The sequence below is a fragment of the Lactuca sativa genome, chromosome 4 (assembly GCF_002870075.4).
Source record: "Lactuca sativa cultivar Salinas chromosome 4, Lsat_Salinas_v11, whole genome shotgun sequence".
Lineage (NCBI taxonomy): Eukaryota > Viridiplantae > Streptophyta > Magnoliopsida > Asterales > Asteraceae > Lactuca > Lactuca sativa.
The window spans coordinates 410,216,408-410,241,942 of NC_056626.2; the positions used below are offsets into that span (position 1 = coordinate 410,216,408).

The following is a 25,535-nucleotide window of genomic DNA, read 5'->3' on the forward strand; positions in this document are numbered from 1 at the left end:
AGCCGAACACTATAAAGCTCGAAGCTCGACTCGACAAAAATACTCGAGCTCGAAGCTCGGCTCGAACTCGACTCGAGCCTTGATTTTAAACTCGAGCTCGGGCTCGTGAAATACTCGACAGTCTCGAGCTCGGCTCGGCTCGGCTCGACTAATATATGTATATATATTTTAAAATCACTAAATTAAGTAATAACTATTAAAACATTCCATATTCTAATGTCCAAACTACCAAAAAAAATCACAATTAAACGTCTAATATCAATAAAACATCACCCATAGTCCATATATGTCATAAGTTTTACATATTTTCAAAATACCAAAAATAAACAATCTTTAATGCAAAATAGCATCAACCACGTTTTTGCATACTTTCAAAATACAAAAAATAAACATTTTTCAATGCAAAACAGCTTTTAATACTTCAGAAATATACCAACTCAGCATCAAAACAGCTTCTTCAGCTTCTACCTGATGAAATAACAACAAACAACAATTATTTAACAGCTATGTAACCTAAAAACAACACAAGAATCAATAAAAAACAACAAAATAAATGCAAAATACACAACAAAAAAACTGCCAAAACCAGAAAAAACAGAAAAAAAAACCACAAAAAGCTGCAAAAAAAAAGAAGAAAAAAACAACAAAAAAAATATTTAACAGCAAACAACAATTATTTAACAACTATTTAACCTAAAAACAGCATAAAAATCAGTAAAAACAACAAAAAAACTGCAAAAGAAACAATAAAAAACTACCAAAAACCATAAAAACAGTAAAAAAAACTACAAAAAGCTGCAAAAAAAAAAAAAACAGCAAAAAAAAAAAATTGTTTTCAACATTTTAAATAAACTTACTTATTATGGAATGGGAAGATTGATCTCCATTTGTTGCTTCTCTTTCTGAAATGTATAAACACAAGAATAATAAATATAATTGAAATTATAAAAACACATTAAAGGTGATGAAAAACAAATAATCATGCCTTTTTCTTTCTTTTTAAACCATAGAGGCTTCAACACCAATCTCCACCACAAAGTAAGACTTCTACCGTTTCAGTAGCCAAGGATACTCTATATGTGTCAATAACTCTACTACCCGCACTAAAAGTAGCTTCCGATGCAACAGTGGTGATAGGAATTGCAAGTATATCTCGAGCCATGCGTAATAATATACGATACTTTAACGAATTTGACCGCCACCATTGTAAAACATCAAATGGTATTGGATCCTCTTCACAAATGTAACAACTCTCTTCAAGATAATTATCTAAATCGGATTTTTGTGGTTGTATATTTTCAACTGTTCTTACAAATTGAGCGAACTCAGACCAACCAGAAGATGAAGCTTGAATAGTCACATTGTTTCCTCTTAAACCATCACTTTCGCCATTTCCTTCACCACTACTAGAGTAATACTCATCTGCATATTCTTTATACAATTCATATAAAGCTTTTTTCACTTTGTCTATATTTTCACAAGCTTCATTTCCAGGATACATCCTAGGAAAGCAAAACTCAATAACCCTCATTTTGCACCTAGGATCTAAAATAGCACCAATAGACATCATTAAGTTGCAATCTCCCCAATATTTATCAAATTTTAGTTTCATGCACTTAACCATGTCATGAACAAACTCATCTTCGTTAGAATCTTCAAACTTCTTATCCAACAAAACTTTCACTCTAAAAATTTCATTAAGAAATAAGTTTGAAGTCGGATACTCACTCCCAGAGATGATATTAGTCGCAGAGTCAAAAACTTCTAAGATTTCACATACCTTTTCCACCTTCAACCAATCATCATTGCTAGGACAACAAAGATAGCGTGGCTCTCTTTCTTTGTACATTGGAAACACCTCTTTAAATTTGATTGCAGCCGACAACATTTGATATGTTGAATTCCATCTTGTCTTGCATTCAAGAATAAGTTTTCTATGTGGCAATTGCAACTGTTGCACAATCTCAGAAAACAAATTAAGTCTCCCTTCATTTTGATTGATAAACGTGACAGTTTCGTGAATATCCTCAATAATATAGCTAATTCTAGAAAGTCCATCTTGAACCATAAGATTCAAGATGTGTGCACAACAACGTACATGAAACAACTTTCCTCCACAAGGCAACTTTTTAACCCTTGAAAAAGTTTCACTTAGGATCCTAACAGCCGAATCGTTATTTGAGGCATTGTCAACGGAAATAGTGAACACCTTATTCTCTATACCCCAATCCTTAAAACACTTGTAAAGATTGTCAGCAATCTCAAGCCCGCGATGAGGAGGAGGTAAGTGAATAAAGCTAAGAACACGTTTTTGTAATTGCCAATTAGAATCAACAAAATGGCCTGTAAGAACCATATACTCGATTTTCTGATTGGTAGACTTCCACATATCCGTGGTCACACTAATCTTTGAAATAGACTTTAATAAATTCTTCAGCTTGTTCTTTTCTATCTCAAAAACTTTTTCACAGTCTTTTTTAATGGAAACACGTGAGACATTTTCCCATTCAAGCATTCCACGCTTTTGCATCATGTTAAATCCTTCTTCTTCAACAATTGTGAAAGGATGCTCGTGCATAAGTATCCAATGCGCAACAGACTCTCTCATTTTCATCATATCAAACTGTGACATCCCCATTTTCACGGCCAGAAAAGACCGATTTTGTTTATGCTTTATAAAAATCAGAGTACTTCATTTTATAAAAATGTTGCGGAATTTATTCCCAGAAAAACATGGTAAATACGTTATTAAAACATTTTCGATGAAACGTATTTATTTCATTTTAAAACGTTTGGGATGTCATCGTTAATACAGAAACATAAGCATAAACAGAACTTACAATTATTTACACTAGTGATCTACATCTCTTTAAATCTCTCAGTGTATTGTGACTTCATATCAACACCTGTGATAAAAATAAACTGAGTGGGTCAGGCTGGAAAACCTGGTGAGCACATAGGGTTTTCAACCCACAATAATATAATTATTATTTTTAAACATCAAACAATCAACCCAATTACCCATTCCCGTTATCCTCACATTACCTCCCTAAAACATCTAACACAAGGGACCTAGTCAAAGGACTATCATTGGGATGGAGTATATCTGGTGAGCACATAGTTCACACAGTTCGAATAAACACACAGTTCGAATAAACACACAGTTCGGTTAAACACAAAGTTCGAATAAACACCTACAGGTTGCGAGCCTGTTAGTGTTCCACTGGACTGTCTAGAATAGTCCGTGGTCGTCATCTATACTCCGCTAGATGACTAGATCATCAAGAACATCTATAACGAGGCATCTCATTATTTCATTTTATCACACAGCAACTAATACATCTACCCATGTTTTACCCAACACATTTTGTAGATATAAAATACATATACAGTTTAAATCATTGAAAACATGTATAAAACGTTCATCCAGCATAGATAGCAAGTATACAGATAATATACACACACAACACGTAATTTATATAAAATACTTCATATCTATGTGTAAGCTGAAAGTAACTATGCACTCACCTGAGAAGGTGGTGACTCGGTACTCGGACAACGCTTCGTTTACTTTAAAATAATTTCCTTTGACGAAACCTAGTATTATCACCACTAGATTTTAGTCTAATATTACCATGACTAATTATTAGTCTTATTATTATTATTATTATTATATAAGCGTTTAAACAATACTTTCCAACTACTATGTACAGACAGGGGCCAGACATAAAACACCGGAGGGCAGGACCATTTTGGCGTATAGCACTTCTGAAATCCAACAACCCTATGCGGCCCTTTAAACCAGATTTCCCGTACCGCGAGTAGTTAAAAGATATTATAACGACACTTATATAAGTCATAATAATAGCCCAAATATTTATTATAAATTTATAATAACAATACTAATTTTAAATATAAACTATATTTAAAATAGGGTAAACATAACTTACTTTCAAGGGGATTTTAGCTAGGAGTCGGGCTCTGCAGGGGCAGAACTTCGTCGCTGAATCTTTCTAAGAAAGATTCGTGCAGCGCTTCAGCGCTCACCTTACTATACTAAAACTACAGAAAGAGAAGTCGAATCACGAGGGACCGAAATGCTCGGGGGATAAGGAGAGAAAGACTCTTGAATCAAGAGAATGGTGCAAGAAATATGAGAGCCCAAGGCTCTTATTTATACTAATTGAATTTTCAAAAACTACCCTCCATAATTACTTAATGACCTTTTAGTTATATAAACAACTAAACACCCCTCTATAATACTATTTTAAATGGATTTAATGATCTTTGTACTAAACTAATGTCGAAAGAACTCAACATTAGTTTTATAATAACCGCATCGTCGATACCTTTCTAATGATATATACATATGTATATATATGTGTACGTATACATGATTTATACTTTATTTTAATACGTAAATATACTACTATAATTTGTAACTCGCTCATACGAACTCCGTTTTTGACGTTATTTATATCCACGCGTAGGTGGAGACATACTCTACAACTTTCGTTTAGACTCCGTTGGTTAATTTTGACTTTATTTTTAAAGTTATATTTTTAACAGGCCAGGACAGGATTGGTCCGTTAAAATCTCATAACTTCTTTATTCGATGTCCATTTTCGTCTGTATTTTTATCGTTACGCTACTAATAACGAGATCTTCGATTCTTGTTTAGGTTGTGTCGGCTAAAAATCAATCGATCTAAAATTCGAATTTCAGGCTGTACACCGCTAATCCGAAACTTCGAAAAATCATAACTTCTTCATACGAAGTCAGATTTGGGCGTTCTTTTTATCGATGTTCTTAGTTTAACATATTCTACGACTTTTGTTTAGAGCACTAAGGCTAAATCTCTATATATCATAAATTTACTATTTACGCTTCCCGGTGCCGTGCCGGTTCCAACGCGAAACTTCGACGGGTCATAACTTCTTCGTTATAACTCGGATTTCAGCGTTCTTTATATGTACGGAAACCTTGTGACATATTCTACAAATTGGTTAAGATTATTTATTCTAAATAATCTTTTTGTCAAAAAGTCGTTTTCGACCCCTATTGCCTCTAAATTGACTAGCCCGGATCTGCGGGCGTTACAATTATCTCCCCCTTAGGATGATTACGTCCCGGAATCATCAACGAAACAGGGCTCGTATAATGACTCCATACGTCATCTTTTCATCCTAGTTAATAATTATAACTTCTATATTCCTTCAAGTCTATCTCTTAGACTCATTGACTGTAAGCAGTACTCGATCGTGCACCTGCTCTCTACCTCGGGCTAGACTTCAAATTATGACCTATCATCATGTGATGCACATTTAGACTTAGGTCTCTTAGAGTTAAATTCTAAAATAGACTATGCCTTCCTTCATGTTCTAATGTGATATAATCACACTTTAACATGTAGCGTTTCTGGCTACCAACTTCTTTAACAACGAACGCGATACTTCTATTGATTGCTTTGATTTCAATCGTTTGGTTTAAGTCGGACGCTACATCAAACTTGGTTCTCTGAACCACGCAACATACTCATCGTAGTCAGACTCAATTCGGTATGACCACTAGGGTCGGAAATCAACAATCTTTTTAGTCATTATCGAAACGATGGTAATGACATACTTGAAAAAAAAACAGAATCAGTTACTAGCTTCTTGGTAACCTTGTGACTTTCCCTGATCCAAGTGTGAGTCCTGTGCTTTCGGTAGTATAGGCCTCTACTACCATTCACACCTACTCATACTCGTCCCAAGTATTGTCCCGCAGTCTCTCCAAGTCACCATACACGAAAAAAACAACTTAACACATCAGATAACAAAACAAAGGTTTCATATTATTTCTTGAAACGATTACATAGGTGTTCAAGTTCACCCTAGACTATGCCTCTAACAGGCTACATCATATGATTCTATGGCTACATTATAACTCGATCCTTGGATGTCAAGCCGTCATTCCTGAATCCTCGCATTGTCATCTGCTTCGTCTAGGATCATATGGAATGCTCTTGCCTTCGGTTTTGGCGGAATGTTTGGTTTTTCCGCCTCTTTCTTTTTCGGGCAATCCTTAGCAACATGCCCTTCTTCACGGCATTCATAACACACCCTTTTGCACTCGTTGGCGTAATGTCCGGTCTTCCCACACTTGTAGCAAGTCACTTCTTCGCTACATTTCCCAAAGTGATTCTTTTTGCACTTCTCGCACCATTTCACTTTGTTTCCTCCTCCGCTAGACTCCTTTGAACCAGACTTGATCTTCTTATTGGGCCTCGTAGATTCCTCAAACTCTCTCTTTTCGCCAACCTCAATCTTGTTGGCAGCTCTTCCCTTAATCATATCTTCCACAGACTTGGCAGCCCAGATAGTTGCCTCCAGAGTAGGAGCCTGACGCACTGGCACCGCGTACTCCCATGGAAGTCCCTTTGCGTACTTGTCAATTTTCGTCAGCTCATCCGGAACAAGACGCAAGGCAAACTCCATCTTTTCTGTGAAGTTGTTCGTGTATTCATCGATTGACATGCTTCCCTTCTTCAGGGTTAGAAACTGGTTCTCTAGCTCAAGCAGGTTTTGAGCTGAGCAGTACTTTCGTTTGAATTGCACCAAAAATTCTGCCCATGTCAGTTGCAGGGGCTCATTAGGGCTCAAAGTCTTCCCCAAGGTATTCCACCAACGTACAACACTTCCTCGAAACTGACGCACTGCAAATGTGGTCTGTAGCTTCCCTCTGCAACCGCATGTCATGAAGGCTAACTCCATCTCCGAGATCCAATCCATGACCCCGATCGGATCCTCCTTTCCAGTGAAAGTCGATGGCTTGCAAGTCAGAAAATCCTTGTACTTGCATCCATTCCTCTCGACTTTGTCATCTTGGTTGTTTTGTCGAACTATTGGTGGGTTGACTTGACCAACAGTCCCACTGTAGTTTCCTTCCTCAGTCTGCCCTTCGTTCAACTCGGGCTGTTCGATCTGAATAGTGGCCTCCTCACGATTTTGCTGGAGCAAACGTCTAGTTTCCTCCATTTGACGATCCAACATTGCCTGGATCAACGCTTGCACTCCGGCCATCGTTATTGGTCCGGCAGCGGCTTCCACAACTGGTATTTGCTCGATCACGGGGGGTTGGTGTCCGTTCCCATTTGCATTCACGTTTCCACTACGGGTTCTTGCCATCTTGATCTATACACCGAATAAGGTGAATCCAGATCTTTACTTAGGATTGACGGTTAAATCATCCTTATCACTCCGAAACGTTTATATGCTAGTTCTAATATCGTAGTCGTACGTTTAGAATCCTAAACACATAAGGTTTCCAGATCCGGTCGGCAACAAACCATAGATCCGAACAACTAACAGCATATCAGGCACAAGTATTTAGCACATAAAAGCATTTTAGGCACAATTCCTAAAATAAGCTAGTGCTCACACCTCACAATCATCGCTTAGCATTCTAAGTTTAAGTCTAGAAATAAATCCATATTCCTAGTTCGCTTAAAGTAATGCTCTGATACCAACTGTGACATCCCCATTTTCACGGCCAGAAAAGACCGATTTTGTTTATGCTTTATAAAAATCAGAGTACTTCATTTTATAAAAATGTTGCGGAATTTATTCCCAGAAAAACATGGTAAATACGTTATTAAAACATTTTCGATGAAACGTATTTATTTCATTTTAAAACGTTTGGGATGTCATCGTTAATACAGAAACATAAGCATAAACAGAACTTACAATTATTTACACTAGTGATCTACATCTCTTTAAATCTCTCAGTGTATTGTGACTTCATATCAACACCTGTGATAAAAATAAACTGAGTGGGTCAGGCTGGAAAACCTGGTGAGCACATAGGGTTTTCAACCCACAATAATATAATTATTATTTTTAAACATCAAACAATCAACCCAATTACCCATTCCCGTTATCCTCACATTACCTCCCTAAAACATCTAACACAAGGGACCTAGTCAAAGGACTATCATTGGGATGGAGTATATCTGGTGAGCACACAGTTCACACAGTTCGAATAAACACACAGTTCGAATAAACACACAGTTCGGTTAAACACAAAGTTCGAATAAACACCTACAGGTTGCGAGCCTGTTAGTGTTCCACTGGACTGTCTAGAATAGTCCGTGGTCGTCATCTATACTCCGCTAGATGACTAGATCATCAAGAACATCTATAACGAGGCATCTCATTATTTCATTTTATCACACAGCAACTAATACATCTACCCATGTTTTACCCAACACATTTTGTAGATATAAAATACATATACAGTTTAAATCATTGAAAACATGTATAAAACGTTCATCCAGCATAGATAGCAAGTATACAGATAATATACACACACAACACGTAATTTATATAAAATACTTCATATCTATGTGTAAGCTGAAAGTAACTATGCACTCACCTGAGAAGGTGGTGACTCGGTACTCGGACAACGCTTCGTTTACTTTAAAATAATTTCCTTTGACGAAACCTAGTATTATCACCACTAGATTTTAGTCTAATATTACCATGACTAATTATTAGTCTTATTATTATTATTATTATTATATAAGCGTTTAAACAATACTTTCCAACTACTATGTACAGACAGGGGCCAGACATAAAACACCGGAGGGCAGGACCATTTTGGCGTATAGCACTTCTGAAATCCAACAACCCTATGCGGCCCTTTAAACCAGATTTCCCGTACCGCGAGTAGTTAAAAGATATTATAACGACACTTATATAAGTCATAATAATAGCCCAAATATTTATTATAAATTTATAATAACAATACTAATTTTAAATATAAACTATATTTAAAATAGGGTAAACATAACTTACTTTCAAGGGGATTTTAGCTAGGAGTCGGGCTCTGCAGGGGCAGAACTTCGTCGCTGAATCTTTCTAAGAAAGATTCGTGCAGCGCTTCAGCGCTCACCTTACTATACTAAAACTACAGAAAGAGAAGTCGAATCACGAGGGACCGAAATGCTCGGGGGATAAGGAGAGAAAGACTCTTGAATCAAGAGAATGGTGCAAGAAATATGAGAGCCCAAGGCTCTTATTTATACTAATTGAATTTTCAAAAACTACCCTCCATAATTACTTAATGACCTTTTAGTTATATAAACAACTAAACACCCCTCTATAATACTATTTTAAATGGATTTAATGATCTTTGTACTAAACTAATGTCGAAAGAACTCAACATTAGTTTTATAATAACCGCATCGTCGATACCTTTCTAATGATATATACATATGTATATATATGTGTACGTATACATGATTTATACTTTATTTTAATACGTAAATATACTACTATAATTTGTAACTCGCTCATACGAACTCCGTTTTTGACGTTATTTATATCCACGCGTAGGTGGAGACATACTCTACAACTTTCGTTTAGACTCCGTTGGTTAATTTTGACTTTATTTTTAAAGTTATATTTTTAACAGGCCAGGACAGGATTGGTCCGTTAAAATCTCATAACTTCTTTATTCGATGTCCATTTTCGTCTGTATTTTTATCGTTACGCTACTAATAACGAGATCTTCGATTCTTGTTTAGGTTGTGTCGGCTAAAAATCAATCGATCTAAAATTCGAATTTCAGGCTGTACACCGCTAATCCGAAACTTCGAAAAATCATAACTTCTTCATACGAAGTCAGATTTGGGCGTTCTTTTTATCGATGTTCTTAGTTTAACATATTCTACGACTTTTGTTTAGAGCACTAAGGCTAAATCTCTATATATCATAAATTTACTATTTACGCTTCCCGGTGCCGTGCCGGTTCCAACGCGAAACTTCGACGGGTCATAACTTCTTCGTTATAACTCGGATTTCAGCGTTCTTTATATGTACGGAAACCTTGTGACATATTCTACAAATTGGTTAAGATTATTTATTCTAAATAATCTTTTTGTCAAAAAGTCGTTTTCGACCCCTATTGCCTCTAAATTGACTAGCCCGGATCTGCGGGCGTTACAATTATCTCCCCCTTAGGATGATTACGTCCCGGAATCATCAACGAAACAGGGCTCGTATAATGACTCCATACGTCATCTTTTCATCCTAGTTAATAATTATAACTTCTATATTCCTTCAAGTCTATCTCTTAGACTCATTGACTGTAAGCAGTACTCGATCGTGCACCTGCTCTCTACCTCGGGCTAGACTTCAAATTATGACCTATCATCATGTGATGCACATTTAGACTTAGGTCTCTTAGAGTTAAATTCTAAAATAGACTATGCCTTCCTTCATGTTCTAATGTGATATAATCACACTTTAACATGTAGCGTTTCTGGCTACCAACTTCTTTAACAACGAACGCGATACTTCTATTGATTGCTTTGATTTCAATCGTTTGGTTTAAGTCGGACGCTACATCAAACTTGGTTCTCTGAACCACGCAACATACTCATCGTAGTCAGACTCAATTCGGTATGACCACTAGGGTCGGAAATCAACAATCTTTTTAGTCATTATCGAAACGATGGTAATGACATACTTGAAAAAAAAACAGAATCAGTTACTAGCTTCTTGGTAACCTTGTGACTTTCCCTGATCCAAGTGTGAGTCCTGTGCTTTCGGTAGTATAGGCCTCTACTACCATTCACACCTACTCATACTCGTCCCAAGTATTGTCCCGCAGTCTCTCCAAGTCACCATACACGAAAAAAACAACTTAACACATCAGATAACAAAACAAAGGTTTCATATTATTTCTTGAAACGATTACATAGGTGTTCAAGTTCACCCTAGACTATGCCTCTAACAGGCTACATCATATGATTCTATGGCTACATTATAACTCGATCCTTGGATGTCAAGCCGTCATTCCTGAATCCTCGCATTGTCATCTGCTTCGTCTAGGATCATATGGAATGCTCTTGCCTTCGGTTTTGGCGGAATGTTTGGTTTTTCCGCCTCTTTCTTTTTCGGGCAATCCTTAGCAACATGCCCTTCTTCACGGCATTCATAACACACCCTTTTGCACTCGTTGGCGTAATGTCCGGTCTTCCCACACTTGTAGCAAGTCACTTCTTCGCTACATTTCCCAAAGTGATTCTTTTTGCACTTCTCGCACCATTTCACTTTGTTTCCTCCTCCGCTAGACTCCTTTGAACCAGACTTGATCTTCTTATTGGGCCTCGTAGATTCCTCAAACTCTCTCTTTTCGCCAACCTCAATCTTGTTGGCAGCTCTTCCCTTAATCATATCTTCCATAGACTTGGCAGCCCAGATAGTTGCCTCCAGAGTAGGAGCCTGACGCACTGGCACCGCGTACTCCCATGGAAGTCCCTTTGCGTACTTGTCAATTTTCGTCAGCTCATCCGGAACAAGACGCAAGGCAAACTCCATCTTTTCTGTGAAGTTGTTCGTGTATTCATCGATTGACATGCTTCCCTTCTTCAGGGTTAGAAACTGGTTCTCTAGCTCAAGCAGGTTTTGAGCTGAGCAGTACTTTCGTTTGAATTGCACCAAAAATTCTGCCCATGTCAGTTGCAGGGGCTCATTAGGGCTCAAAGTCTTCCCCAAGGTATTCCACCAACGTACAACACTTCCTCGAAACTGACGCACTGCAAATGTGGTCTGTAGCTTCCCTCTGCAACCGCATGTCATGAAGGCTAACTCCATCTCCGAGATCCAATCCATGACCCCGATCGGATCCTCCTTTCCAGTGAAAGTCGATGGCTTGCAAGTCAGAAAATCCTTGTACTTGCATCCATTCCTCTCGACTTTGTCATCTTGGTTGTTTTGTCGAACTATTGGTGGGTTGACTTGACCAACAGTCCCACTGTAGTTTCCTTCCTCAGTCTGCCCTTCGTTCAACTCGGGCTGTTCGATCTGAATAGTGGCCTCCTCACGATTTTGCTGGAGCAAACGTCTAGTTTCCTCCATTTGACGATCCAACATTGCCTGGATCAACGCTTGCACTCCGGCCATCGTTATTGGTCCGGCAGCGGCTTCCACAACTGGTATTTGCTCGATCACGGGGGGTTGGTGTCCGTTCCCATTTGCATTCACGTTTCCACTACGGGTTCTTGCCATCTTGATCTATACACCGAATAAGGTGAATCCAGATCTTTACTTAGGATTGACGGTTAAATCATCCTTATCACTCCGAAACGTTTATATGCTAGTTCTAATATCGTAGTCGTACGTTTAGAATCCTAAACACATAAGGTTTCCAGATCCGGTCGGCAACAAACCATAGATCCGAACAACTAACAGCATATCAGGCACAAGTATTTAGCACATAAAAGCATTTTAGGCACAATTCCTAAAATAAGCTAGTGCTCACACCTCACAATCATCGCTTAGCATTCTAAGTTTAAGTCTAGAAATAAATCCATATTCCTAGTTCGCTTAAAGTAATGCTCTGATACCAACTGTGACATCCCCATTTTCACGGCCAGAAAAGACCGATTTTGTTTATGCTTTATAAAAATCAGAGTACTTCATTTTATAAAAATGTTGCGGAATTTATTCCCAGAAAAACATGGTAAATACGTTATTAAAACATTTTCGATGAAACGTATTTATTTCATTTTAAAACGTTTGGGATGTCATCGTTAATACAGAAACATAAGCATAAACAGAACTTACAATTATTTACACTAGTGATCTACATCTCTTTAAATCTCTCAGTGTATTGTGACTTCATATCAACACCTGTGATAAAAATAAACTGAGTGGGTCAGGTTGGGAAACCTGGTGAGCACATAGGGTTTTCAACCCACAATAATATAATTATTATTTTTAAACATCAAACAATCAACCCAATTACCCATTCCCGTTATCCTCACATTACGTCCCTAAAACATCTAACACAAGGGACCTAGTCAAAGGACTATCATTGGGATGGAGTATATCTGGTGAGCACACAGTTCACACAGTTCGAATAAACACACAGTTCGAATAAACACACAGTTCGGTTAAACACAAAGTTCGAATAAACACCTACAGGTTGCGAGCCTGTTAGTGTTCCACTGGACTGTCTAGAATAGTCCGTGGTCGTCATCTATACTCCGCTAGATGACTAGATCATCAAGAACATCTATAACGAGGCATCTCATTATTTCATTTTATCACACAGCAACTAATACATCTACCCATGTTTTACCCAACACATTTTGTAGATATAAAATACATATACAGTTTAAATCATTGAAAACATGTATAAAACGTTCATCCAGCATAGATAGCAAGTATACAGATAATATACACACACAACACGTAATTTATATAAAATACTTCATATCTATGTGTAAGCTGAAAGTAACTATGCACTCACCTGAGAAGGTGGTGACTCGGTACTCGGACAACGCTTCGTTTACTTTAAAATAATTTCCTTTGACGAAACCTAGTATTATCACCACTAGATTTTAGTCTAATATTACCATGACTAATTATTAGTCTTATTATTATTATTATTATTATATAAGCGTTTAAACAATACTTTCCAACTACTATGTACAGACAGGGGCCAGACATAAAACACCGGAGGGCAGGACCATTTTGGCGTATAGCACTTCTGAAATCCAACAACCCTATGCGGCCCTTTAAACCAGATTTCCCGTACCGCGAGTAGTTAAAAGATATTATAACGACACTTATATAAGTCATAATAATAGCCCAAATATTTATTATAAATTTATAATAACAATACTAATTTTAAATATAAACTATATTTAAAATAGGGTAAACATAACTTACTTTCAAGGGGATTTTAGCTAGGAGTCGGGCTCTGCAGGGGCAGAACTTCGTCGCTGAATCTTTCTAAGAAAGATTCGTGCAGCGCTTCAGCGCTCACCTTACTATACTAAAACTACAGAAAGAGAAGTCGAATCACGAGGGACCGAAATGCTCGGGGGATAAGGAGAGAAAGACTCTTGAATCAAGAGAATGGTGCAAGAAATATGAGAGCCCAAGGCTCTTATTTATACTAATTGAATTTTCAAAAACTACCCTCCATAATTACTTAATGACCTTTTAGTTATATAAACAACTAAACACCCCTCTATAATACTATTTTAAATGGATTTAATGATCTTTGTACTAAACTAATGTCGAAAGAACTCAACATTAGTTTTATAATAACCGCATCGTCGATACCTTTCTAATGATATATACATATGTATATATATGTGTACGTATACATGATTTATACTTTATTTTAATACGTAAATATACTACTATAATTTGTAACTCGCTCATACGAACTCCGTTTTTGACGTTATTTATATCCACGCGTAGGTGGAGACATACTCTACAACTTTCGTTTAGACTCCGTTGGTTAATTTTGACTTTATTTTTAAAGTTATATTTTTAACAGGCCAGGACAGGATTGGTCCGTTAAAATCTCATAACTTCTTTATTCGATGTCCATTTTCGTCTGTATTTTTATCGTTACGCTACTAATAACGAGATCTTCGATTCTTGTTTAGGTTGTGTCGGCTAAAAATCAATCGATCTAAAATTCGAATTTCAGGCTGTACACCGCTAATCCGAAACTTCGAAAAATCATAACTTCTTCATACGAAGTCAGATTTGGGCGTTCTTTTTATCGATGTTCTTAGTTTAACATATTCTACGACTTTTGTTTAGAGCACTAAGGCTAAATCTCTATATATCATAAATTTACTATTTACGCTTCCCGGTGCCGTGCCGGTTCCAACGCGAAACTTCGACGGGTCATAACTTCTTCGTTATAACTCGGATTTCAGCGTTCTTTATATGTACGGAAACCTTGTGACATATTCTACAAATTGGTTAAGATTATTTATTCTAAATAATCTTTTTGTCAAAAAGTCGTTTTCGACCCCTATTGCCTCTAAATTGACTAGCCCGGATCTGCGGGCGTTACAATTATCTCCCCCTTAGGATGATTACGTCCCGGAATCATCAACGAAACAGGGCTCGTATAATGACTCCATACGTCATCTTTTCATCCTAGTTAATAATTATAACTTCTATATTCCTTCAAGTCTATCTCTTAGACTCATTGACTGTAAGCAGTACTCGATCGTGCACCTGCTCTCTACCTCGGGCTAGACTTCAAATTATGACCTATCATCATGTGATGCACATTTAGACTTAGGTCTCTTAGAGTTAAATTCTAAAATAGACTATGCCTTCCTTCATGTTCTAATGTGATATAATCACACTTTAACATGTAGCGTTTCTGGCTACCAACTTCTTTAACAACGAACGCGATACTTCTATTGATTGCTTTGATTTCAATCGTTTGGTTTAAGTCGGACGCTACATCAAACTTGGTTCTCTGAACCACGCAACATACTCATCGTAGTCAGACTCAATTCGGTATGACCACTAGGGTCGGAAATCAACAATCTTTTTAGTCATTATCGAAACGATGGTAATGACATACTTGAAAAAAAAACAGAATCAGTTACTAGCTTCTTGGTAACCTTGTGACTTTCCCTGATCCAAGTGTGAGTCCTGTGCTTTCGGTAGTATAGGCCTCTACTACCATTCACACCTACTCATACTCGTCCCAAGTATTGTCCCGCAGTCTCTCCAAGTCACCATACACGAAAAAAACAACTTAACACATCAGATAACAAAACAAAGGTTTCATATTATTTCTTGAAACGATTACATAGGTGTTCAAGTTCACCCTAGACTATGCCTCTAACAGGCTACATCATATGATTCTATGGCTACATTATAACTCGATCCTTGGATGTCAAGCCGTCATTCCTGAATCCTCGCATTGTCATCTGCTTCGTCTAGGATCATATGGAATGCTCTTGCCTTCGGTTTTGGCGGAATGTTTGGTTTTTCCGCCTCTTTCTTTTTCGGGCAATCCTTAGCAACATGCCCTTCTTCACGGCATTCATAACACACCCTTTTGCACTCGTTGGCGTAATGTCCGGTCTTCCCACACTTGTAGCAAGTCACTTCTTCGCTACATTTCCCAAAGTGATTCTTTTTGCACTTCTCGCACCATTTCACTTTGTTTCCTCCTCCGCTAGACTCCTTTGAACCAGACTTGATCTTCTTATTGGGCCTCGTAGATTCCTCAAACTCTCTCTTTTCGCCAACCTCAATCTTGTTGGCAGCTCTTCCCTTAATCATATCTTCCACAGACTTGGCAGCCCAGATAGTTGCCTCCAGAGTAGGAGCCTGACGCACTGGCACCGCGTACTCCCATGGAAGTCCCTTTGCGTACTTGTCAATTTTCGTCAGCTCATCCGGAACAAGACGCAAGGCAAACTCCATCTTTTCTGTGAAGTTGTTCGTGTATTCATCGATTGACATGCTTCCCTTCTTCAGGGTTAGAAACTGGTTCTCTAGCTCAAGCAGGTTTTGAGCTGAGCAGTACTTTCGTTTGAATTGCACCAAAAATTCTGCCCATGTCAGTTGCAGGGGCTCATTAGGGCTCAAAGTCTTCCCCAAGGTATTCCACCAACGTACAACACTTCCTCGAAACTGACGCACTGCAAATGTGGTCTGTAGCTTCCCTCTGCAACCGCATGTCATGAAGGCTAACTCCATCTCCGAGATCCAATCCATGACCCCGATCGGATCCTCCTTTCCAGTGAAAGTCGATGGCTTGCAAGTCAGAAAATCCTTGTACTTGCATCCATTCCTCTCGACTTTGTCATCTTGGTTGTTTTGTCGAACTATTGGTGGGTTGACTTGACCAACAGTCCCACTGTAGTTTCCTTCCTCAGTCTGCCCTTCGTTCAACTCGGGCTGTTCGATCTGAATAGTGGCCTCCTCACGATTTTGCTGGAGCAAACGTCTAGTTTCCTCCATTTGACGATCCAACATTGCCTGGATCAACGCTTGCACTCCGGCCATCGTTATTGGTCCGGCAGCGGCTTCCACAACTGGTATTTGCTCGATCACGGGGGGTTGGTGTCCGTTCCCATTTGCATTCACGTTTCCACTACGGGTTCTTGCCATCTTGATCTATACACCGAATAAGGTGAATCCAGATCTTTACTTAGGATTGACGGTTAAATCATCCTTATCACTCCGAAACGTTTATATGCTAGTTCTAATATCGTAGTCGTACGTTTAGAATCCTAAACACATAAGGTTTCCAGATCCGGTCGGCAACAAACCATAGATCCGAACAACTAACAGCATATCAGGCACAAGTATTTAGCACATAAAAGCATTTTAGGCACAATTCCTAAAATAAGCTAGTGCTCACACCTCACAATCATCGCTTAGCATTCTAAGTTTAAGTCTAGAAATAAATCCATATTCCTAGTTCGCTTAAAGTAATGCTCTGATACCAACTGTGACATCCCCATTTTCACGGCCAGAAAAGACCGATTTTGTTTATGCTTTATAAAAATCAGAGTACTTCATTTTATAAAAATGTTGCGGAATTTATTCCCAGAAAAACATGGTAAATACGTTATTAAAACATTTTCGATGAAACGTATTTATTTCATTTTAAAACGTTTGGGATGTCATCGTTAATACAGAAACATAAGCATAAACAGAACTTACAATTATTTACACTAGTGATCTACATCTCTTTAAATCTCTCAGTGTATTGTGACTTCATATCAACACCTGTGATAAAAATAAACTGAGTGGGTCAGGTTGGGAAACCTGGTGAGCACATAGGGTTTTCAACCCACAATAATATAATTATTATTTTTAAACATCAAACAATCAACCCAATTACCCATTCCCGTTATCCTCACATTACGTCCCTAAAACATCTAACACAAGGGACCTAGTCAAAGGACTATCATTGGGATGGAGTATATCTGGTGAGCACACAGTTCACACAGTTCGAATAAACACACAGTTCGAATAAACACACAGTTCGGTTAAACACAAAGTTCGAATAAACACCTACAGGTTGCGAGCCTGTTAGTGTTCCACTGGACTGTCTAGAATAGTCCGTGGTCGTCATCTATACTCCGCTAGATGACTAGATCATCAAGAACATCTATAACGAGGCATCTCATTATTTCATTTTATCACACAACAACTAATACATCTACCCATGTTTTACCCAACACATTTTGTAGATATAAAATACATATACAGTTTAAATCATTGAAAACATGTATAAAACGTTCATCCAGCATAGATAGCAAGTATACAGATAATATACACACACAACACGTAATTTATATAAAATACTTCATATCTATGTGTAAGCTGAAAGTAACTATGCACTCACCTGAGAAGGTGGTGACTCGGTACTCGGACAACGCTTCGTTTACTTTAAAATAATTTCCTTTGACGAAACCTAGTATTATCACCACTAGATTTTAGTCTAATATTACCATGACTAATTATTAGTCTTATTATTATTATTATTATTATTATTATTATATAAGCGTTTAAACAATACTTTCCAACTACTATGTACAGACAGGGGCCAGACATAAAACACCGGAGGGCAGGACCATTTTGGCGTATAGCACTTCTGAAATCCAACAACCCTATGCGGCCCTTTAAACCAGATTCCCCGTACCGCGAGTAGTTAAAAGATATTATAACGACACTTATATAAGTCATAATAATAGCCCAAATATTTATTATAAATTTATAATAACAATACTAATTTTAAATATAAACTATATTTAAAATAGGGTAAACATAACTTACTTTCAAGGGGATTTTAGCTAGGAGTCGGGCTCTGCAGGGGCAGAACTTCGTCGCTGAATCTTTCTAAGAAAGATTCGTGCAGCGCTTCAGCGCTCACCTTACTATACTAAAACTACAGAAAGAGAAGTCGAATCACGAGGGACCGAAATGCTCGGGGGATAAGGAGAGAAAGACTCTTGAATCAAGAGAATGGTGCAAGAAATATGAGAGCCCAAGGCTCTTATTTATACTAATTGAATTTTCAAAAACTACCTTCCATAATTACTTAATGACCTTTTAGTTATATAAACAACTAAACACCCCTCTATAATACTATTTTAAATGGATTTAATGATCTTTGTACTAAACTAATGTCGAAAGAACTCAACATTAGTTTTATAATAACCGCATCGTCGATACCTTTCTAATGATATATACATATGTATATATATGTGTACATATACATGATTTATACTTTATTTTAATACGTAAATATACTACTATAATTTGTAACTCACTCATACGAACTCCGTTTTTGACGTTATTTATATCCACGCGTAGGTGGAGACATACTCTACAACTTTCGTTTAGACTCCGTTGGTTAATTTTGACTTTATTTTTAAAGTTATATTTTTAACAGGCCAGGACAGGATTAGTCCGTTAAAATCTCATAACTTCTTTATTCGATGTCCATTTTCGTCTGTATTTTTATCGTTACGCTACTAATAACGAGATCTTCGATTCTTGTTTAGGTTGTGTCGGCTAAAAATCAATCGATCTAAAATTCGAATTTCGGGCTGTACACCGCTAATCCGAAACTTCGAAAAATCATAACTTCTTCATACGAAGTCAGATTTGGGCGTTCTTTTTATCGATGTTCTTAGTTTAACATATTCTACGACTTTTGTTTAGAGCGCTAAGGCTAAATCTCTATATATCATAAATTTACTATTTACGCTTCCCGGTGCCGTGCCGGTTCCAACGCGAAACTTCGACGGGTCATAACTTCTTCGTTATAACTCGGATTTCAGCGTTCTTTATATGTACGGAAACCTTGTGACATATTCTACAAATTGGTTAAGATTATTTATTCTAAATAATCTTTTTGTCAAAAAGTCGTTTTCGACCCCTATTGCCTCTAAATTGACTAGCCCGGATCTGCGGGCGTTACACAAACTTTCCATCAGTAAGGGCGGGAGTGACATGTTTTTCTTGATTGCATCCTGAATCAGCTGCTTGCAAAGTGATCTTTTGTTGTTTCAAGTCATGAGCTGCTTTTGGGCCACATGTCTTCAAGTGTCGTTTCAAATGACTAGTACTCGAGCTTGATATTATGGCGAGTCGACCTTTACAAAATCTACACTGTGCTTTCATAGTCCCATCAGGCATCTTAACTTCAGTAAAATCTGCCCATACTGGAGAAGTCTTTGGTCTTTTCTTCTTTTGAAAATGGGAACTCCCTTCATCTGCATTTTCTTCATTGTTTGTAGAATGGGTGTTTCTGTCATTTACCAAACCATCATTCTCTTGTTGCGAGTTTGGAGCTGATGAAATATCAGAAGGTGTGTTTGATTCCATCTGCAAATCAGAAAAGTTACCACACAAATAAATACATTAATACTTCAGCCAACAAAAAAACATTAATATTTCAGCCAACAAAAAGAAAAGAATTGAGCTGTTCTATCTTAAAATTTAACAACAGAAATCCAGAATCAGAATCATAAACAGTGTTCAGCAAGCTTGCATGATACTGAAACAATAAATTAATTTTTTTTGTGTAAGCCTAAATGGTAATAAAACTGATATGAAAGTACTAATGGCTTAATAATGACAAGATCCAAACAAGATTTCTGTTATTACATCTGCAATATATCTTATTCGGTATGTAATTTGAATTCCCATACTCAATTTTTCCCTTTTGAATTCTTAAATCACATAATAAGATCTAACAATTATCATGTTTTATAGATTACAGATTAAAAATCAAATGATTACTGTAAGAGACTATCACTTACATACACATGGACTATTACTGTAAGACACAAAAGGAACTAAAAGCTGGAAATCGAATATTACTGTAAGAAAAAGAAATCGAATATTGCTGTAAGAAAAAGAAAGAAATACGGACTTACATTCAATCGTATGTATGTATGTGTCGTTCTACGTTCTTACTCAGCAGTCAGCAACAATCGATGAACTAAAGGCCGACGATTATGAATGGTGGACTAGCGGCGACGAGCACAGATAGTGCACCGACAGGCGGCAACCGATATGTGGAGCAACGGATGAGGTGTCGGCGATCTGCAAACGGCGATCTGTGTTTTTCGAATTGTGAAGGATTGAAGGTCTGAACGAACGATAGGGGTCAGGGTCTCAGGGGATAAGGCGAATAGCGAATTAGTGATAGTCGATACCGATAGCTAAGGGAATGAAGGTTTAAGGGTTTTTTTTGGGTTTGGGAATTAGGACTTTAGATGGATCATGGATCGACGGATAGGGATATCACTTATCAGGCATTTTTTTTAGTTTTTTTTTATTATGTTATTAATGATTAAGAAAATTAAAAAAATGGCATATATGTAAATTACATTAAGCTCGACTAAGCTCGCGAGCCGTACAAGATGAGTATTTTAGTACTCGAGCTCGGCTCGATAAGGTACTCGAGTAGCTCGAGCTCGAGCTCGGCTCGATTAAGGTCGAGTCGATTTCGAGTATTTTTCGAGTCGGTCTCGAGTTTCTCACGAGTTGGCTTGTCTCGTTTACACCCCTAGTATGAGATTGTGGTGGAGAACTCATGGGAGTTGTTCTGAGGCTGAAGGATGTGTCATCCTGTCAGCATGGAGTGGATAAAGTTGGGCTCAGACCGGGAATTCCGGTGGTTCATGGTTATTTTTTTAACTTGTATGAGTTGATTGATTGTTGTGTTTTGGAGCGAGTGAAGTATCATGGAATGATACTCAGTTGATAAGTTGATAAGTTGGAAAGTGTGGTTGTCAGACGACGAGGCCGGTGGCCGGCTTGAGGCGGTGATCAGAACACCACGGGAAGAAAAATTGGGGCATGGGTTTCAGTGGTTGTGTTTTGAGGAACCTGGTCTGGTAAATGCCAGGTGGTGCATTGCGAGAGTAGTCCTGGAGATGTGTTGCCGCAGGCTTTGAGGACGAAGCCTAATTTAAGTGGGGGAGAATTGTAACATCCTGGAATATCAGAAGTTGAGTTGAAGGGCTAAAAGTGTAAGTGTGAAAGGCAACTCGACGAGTCCACGAGTGGACTCGACGAGTAGGGTCGCGACTCTGGTCGCGTGTCAAGTGACCAACTCGGCGAGTAGCGTGGGTGGACTTGGCGAGTTGGTGCCGAGTGGAGAAAACCCTAATTCCGGGGGATGAGCCCTATATAAAGAACATAACACTTCTTCCCCAGCCTCTTTACCTTGCCTTTGAATTCTAGAAACCCTAAATCCGTGTGAGCCTTCCTTGGTGAGAGCTTAGAGCCTTGGAGGAGGTAATCTTGGAAGGAAATTGAAGAGCAAGAAGAGTGGAGCAAGGGGTTTTGCAGAGAATTAGTCCATTCATCAGTGGGAGCCTTCATTTGAGGTAATAATCTTCTGTTTGAGCCTTTGTTCATCTAGATCTATCTTTTGTGGGGGGTTTTGGGGCATAAATGAGATCCATCTCGAGTTTGGTGTAAGATTTGAGGTTGCTACCTCAGATCTAGGTTGTTAATGATCCAGAAAGCCATAAAGTCTATGCTCAAGAGTTGTTGGTGAAGTTCTTTTGTCCCAAACCCTAGCCCTAGAGTGTAAAATGCCTAGATCTCCTTGGATCCACGTAAAGTTTGCCACTTTACGTGATGGATGGATTGTAAAAGAGTAGATCTATGGTTTAGAGCTTCTGCATGGCTTGGAAAGTCTCTGTATGGTTTCAGATCTAGGGGGACTCGGCGAGTTGCTTGAAGATAGGCTGGAACTCGACGAGTTGGAAGAACAACTCGGCGAGTTGGATGAATATGGTCAGGAACTCGGTGAGTTGGAAGAACAACTCGGCGAGTTGGTTGCAGATAGCCTTGGACTCGGCGAGTCTGGTCGTGAGGTCCTAACCTTTCTTCTGGTTGAGCTGTGAATCAGTGAGTCAAGGGATGACTCGGTGAGTCGAGTCTGAAAGGACTCAGAGTTGGTGGACTCGACGAGTCTCGGGGTGACTCGGCGAGTTGAGTCACGGATTGAGGGAAATTCTGTGCTTGGGGACTCGACGAGTCATCGGGTTGACTCGACGAGTAGAGTCAGTCATGGGTTGACTTTGACTTTGACCAAGGGTTGACCAGTTGATTTCCAGGGGCATTTTGGTAATTGTTGGCATTTGTTTTGAGTTCAGTGTTTTGGTGGTTGGCCAGTGGTGGAGATCGTATCAGTGTTCGGAGCAGCTTGGGTTTATCTGTTCAGTCGGCAGTTGCGAGGTGAGTTATCCTCACTATATCGACAGGGTCTACGGCACCAAGGCCGACCCTTTTATCGGATTGTGATCTGGGTATCGTTGTTATGTTTTGATTGTTGTGTTGCATCCTTGTAATTAGGATGGTATATGTTAGAGACCTGGTTAAGGTCGGTATCCTGGTATATAGGATGATGTTATGCTAGTGATCCATTAGGTCGGTATCCTGGTTAGGATGATGTTATGCTATGTGATCTTTTAGATCGGTTTGATTGGATGCGATATGTTATATGACTGAATGTTTATGTGCACATGGTTGTTGGACTGGGGTGGGGTTGAGGCGGGACCTGCTTTGTGTTGTAGGCCAACATACCCAGGGCGGACCGGTTATCTCGAAGGCCCAACGAGCGGTCCGGATAGGCTGTAGGCCCCAAGAGGGCGGACCAGACGTGCCGAGGCTCGGAGAGTGGACCAGGCCGACTGAAGGCCCAGTGCGGGCGGACCAGTCATACTGTAGACTCAGAGAGTGGACCAAGTGGATTGAAGGCCCGGTGCGGGCGGACCAACCACACTGTAGACTCGATGTATGTGGTTAGACTCGGAGGGTGGACCAGATGGACTGAAGGCCGGTGCGACGGACCAGTCACACAGTAGACTCGAAGTGCATGGCTGTTCTGTGTTCTGTTATGTTATGGCATGTTATGCGTGTATGGTATATGTGGTTGGTATTTTGAGGATATATCACTAAGCTTTCGGGCTTACAGTTGTGGTTGAATGTTTTACAGGTTGTTCAGGAGACCGTGGCAAGGCAAATGCGTGATCGTACCGCTCCTCATGTTTATGTTTTATGATGTGGTTCTGGGAAGACTCTAATAATAATAGTATTGAAAACCTTTTTGTAATAACTTCATGAAACTGGGTGGTTTTTGAAAAAGTTTAAATTGATTGGAATTTTATGGTCGTTACAAGAATGATACCAAAATCAAGCTGATTGGTGACCGGAATAGAGATCGGTGCTGGAAAAACAGGTGAAAAACGGGAAATCGCCAGAGAAGAGAGAGAAACAAAGAGAGGGTTTAGGGTTTAGGGGTTTAGGTTTAGGGTTTAGGGTTTAGGGTTTTGGGTTTAGGGTTTAGGGGTTTAGGGTTTATGGTTATGGGTTTTAGGGTTTTAGGGTTTTAGGGTTTAGGGTTTAGGGTTACGGGTTTCGGGTTTTGGGTTTTGGGTTTCGGGTTTCGGGTTACGGGTTTCGGGTTTCGGTTTTCGGGTTTTGGGTTTCGGGTTTTGGGTTTAGGGTTTTGGGTTTTGGGTTTCGGGTTTCGGGTTTAGGGTTTAGGGTTTAGGGTTTACGGTTTAGGGTTTTAGGGGTTTAGGGTTTAGGGTTTTAGGCTTTTAGGCTTTTAGGCTTTTAGGGTTTAGAGTTTAGGGTTTACGGTTTAGGGTTTAGGTTTTTTTTTTTTTTTTTTTTTTTTGGTAAAAGGGAATCCTTTGGCAAAATATATTAAGAATAGGAAGAGATACAAAAGAAAAGGGAAAACGCTCAAGTAAAAGAAAAAAGACTAGCAAAGCTAAGGGACATGCCCCGAAGCAAGGACAAAACAAACAAACAACTATAGACTAACTAAATAAAGACCTAAAATCGTCATCCCTGATCAATTGGAGAAGAGATACAACCACGATGAGAAGAGCTCGACATTGCGTCAGAAGCTGGGTGTGAAGTTCTCGAATGAAGAACTGGAGGGACACGAGAATCATCATCAATATCATCCACTATTTGATGGGAAAGAGCATCAAACATGTTAGTGGAGACTTTTTTCTTTGGCTCTACACGGGAAACTGGTTTGTAAACTTGAGAGATCTTTATAGCAGGACCTTTCCCTTTACGGTTGTCAATGGGGATCTTCTTATTTGGAATTGGAAACGTTCTAGATTTCCTCTTGATTATTTGGTATCCTTCATTATCAACGTCTTTTGGGGAGGGCATGGCCGACTTTGGTTCGGGGGTACTAATCGTATGAGTGGGGCATGTAGCATGGTCATGGCCAAAAAATTTGCAATGATCGCATCTCTTTGGGTTCCAATAATACTCCACTCTAAGTGTTGTAGATGTAGCACCTTTAGCCGTGACCGCTTTGATTTTTATTTCCTTAGCCCAAGGATCTTTAGCCGATATCTCGATGAGGATACGGGCAAACACCGCTCTACCAGTAGTCCGCTCACACATAGTTATAGTGTAAGAATCAACCTCCAAAGGCCTTTCAAGTTTACTTGCAATGAGACTAAGACCATCTTTATTGAAGAGTTGGAGAGGGATGCTAAATATATTAACCCAAACGGGGACCCGATCATGAGTTGGTTTTTCAATGAAAACGTCCGGGTCCCATTTGCGGAGGAAAATAGGAATACCATTAATCTTCCAAATGCCCTTTTGAAGAACATAGTTTAAACCCACATCATTATCAAATTTGAAGAAAAATACATCGTCGTCATTGATGAAGATGTCACAGAA

The 25,535-nt window shown here is 38.8% G+C and overlaps 5 protein-coding genes across 8 annotated transcripts; all 5 read right to left on the reverse strand.

Annotated features, from left to right (window-relative positions):
- Positions 1-655: 655 nt before the first annotated feature.
- Positions 656-4,480, reverse strand: LOC128133352 (zinc finger BED domain-containing protein RICESLEEPER 2-like). Of its 2 annotated transcripts, none has more exons than XM_052770745.1 (2): positions 3,951-4,480; positions 656-2,906 (listed from the first exon to the last, which is right to left on the reverse strand). In XM_052770745.1, exon 2 carries the CDS (start codon positions 2,636-2,638, stop codon positions 1,016-1,018), a length of 1,623 nt encoding a protein of 540 aa, XP_052626705.1. In that variant the 5' UTR covers positions 2,639-2,906; positions 3,951-4,480; the 3' UTR covers positions 656-1,015. The 2 variants fall into 2 exon arrangements, 1 of the variants encoding a protein (XP_052626705.1); XR_008232006.1 differs by lacking the exon at positions 656-2,906 and adding an exon at positions 2,952-3,597.
- A 1,433-nt stretch (positions 4,481-5,913) lies between these two features.
- LOC128133353 (uncharacterized) lies at positions 5,914-9,367 on the reverse strand. 2 transcript variants are annotated; one of them, XM_052770747.1, is made up of 2 exons: positions 8,838-9,367; positions 5,914-7,793 (listed from the first exon to the last, which is right to left on the reverse strand). In XM_052770747.1, exon 2 carries the CDS (start codon positions 7,167-7,169, stop codon positions 5,952-5,954), a length of 1,218 nt encoding a protein of 405 aa, XP_052626707.1. In that variant the 5' UTR covers positions 7,170-7,793; positions 8,838-9,367; the 3' UTR covers positions 5,914-5,951. The 2 variants fall into 2 exon arrangements, 1 of the variants encoding a protein (XP_052626707.1); XR_008232007.1 differs by lacking the exon at positions 5,914-7,793 and adding an exon at positions 7,800-8,484.
- Positions 9,368-10,178: 811 nt separating this feature from the next.
- On the reverse strand, positions 10,179-14,254 carry LOC128133761 (uncharacterized). The gene is made up of 3 exons (XM_052771303.1): positions 13,725-14,254; positions 11,313-12,680; positions 10,179-10,190 (listed from the first exon to the last, which is right to left on the reverse strand). The coding sequence occupies exons 2-3, from the start codon at positions 12,054-12,056 to the stop codon at positions 10,179-10,181; spliced, it is 756 nt and encodes a 251-aa protein (XP_052627263.1). The 5' UTR covers positions 12,057-12,680; positions 13,725-14,254.
- Positions 14,255-15,687: 1,433 nt separating this feature from the next.
- Positions 15,688-19,005, reverse strand: LOC128133354 (uncharacterized). Of its 2 annotated transcripts, none has more exons than XM_052770749.1 (2): positions 18,621-19,005; positions 15,688-17,567 (listed from the first exon to the last, which is right to left on the reverse strand). In XM_052770749.1, the coding sequence occupies exon 2, from the start codon at positions 16,941-16,943 to the stop codon at positions 15,726-15,728; it is 1,218 nt and encodes a 405-aa protein (XP_052626709.1). In that variant the 5' UTR covers positions 16,944-17,567; positions 18,621-19,005; the 3' UTR covers positions 15,688-15,725. The 2 variants fall into 2 exon arrangements, with proteins under 2 accessions (XP_052626709.1, XP_052626708.1); XM_052770748.1 differs by having other exon boundaries at positions 15,688-18,258.
- A 5,184-nt stretch (positions 19,006-24,189) lies between these two features.
- Positions 24,190-25,535, reverse strand: LOC111906723 (uncharacterized; the record flags this gene model as incomplete). The annotated part of the gene is made up of 1 exon (XM_052771304.1): positions 24,190-25,535. A coding segment is annotated over one exon (867 nt), but the record flags the coding sequence as incomplete, so codon positions are not given.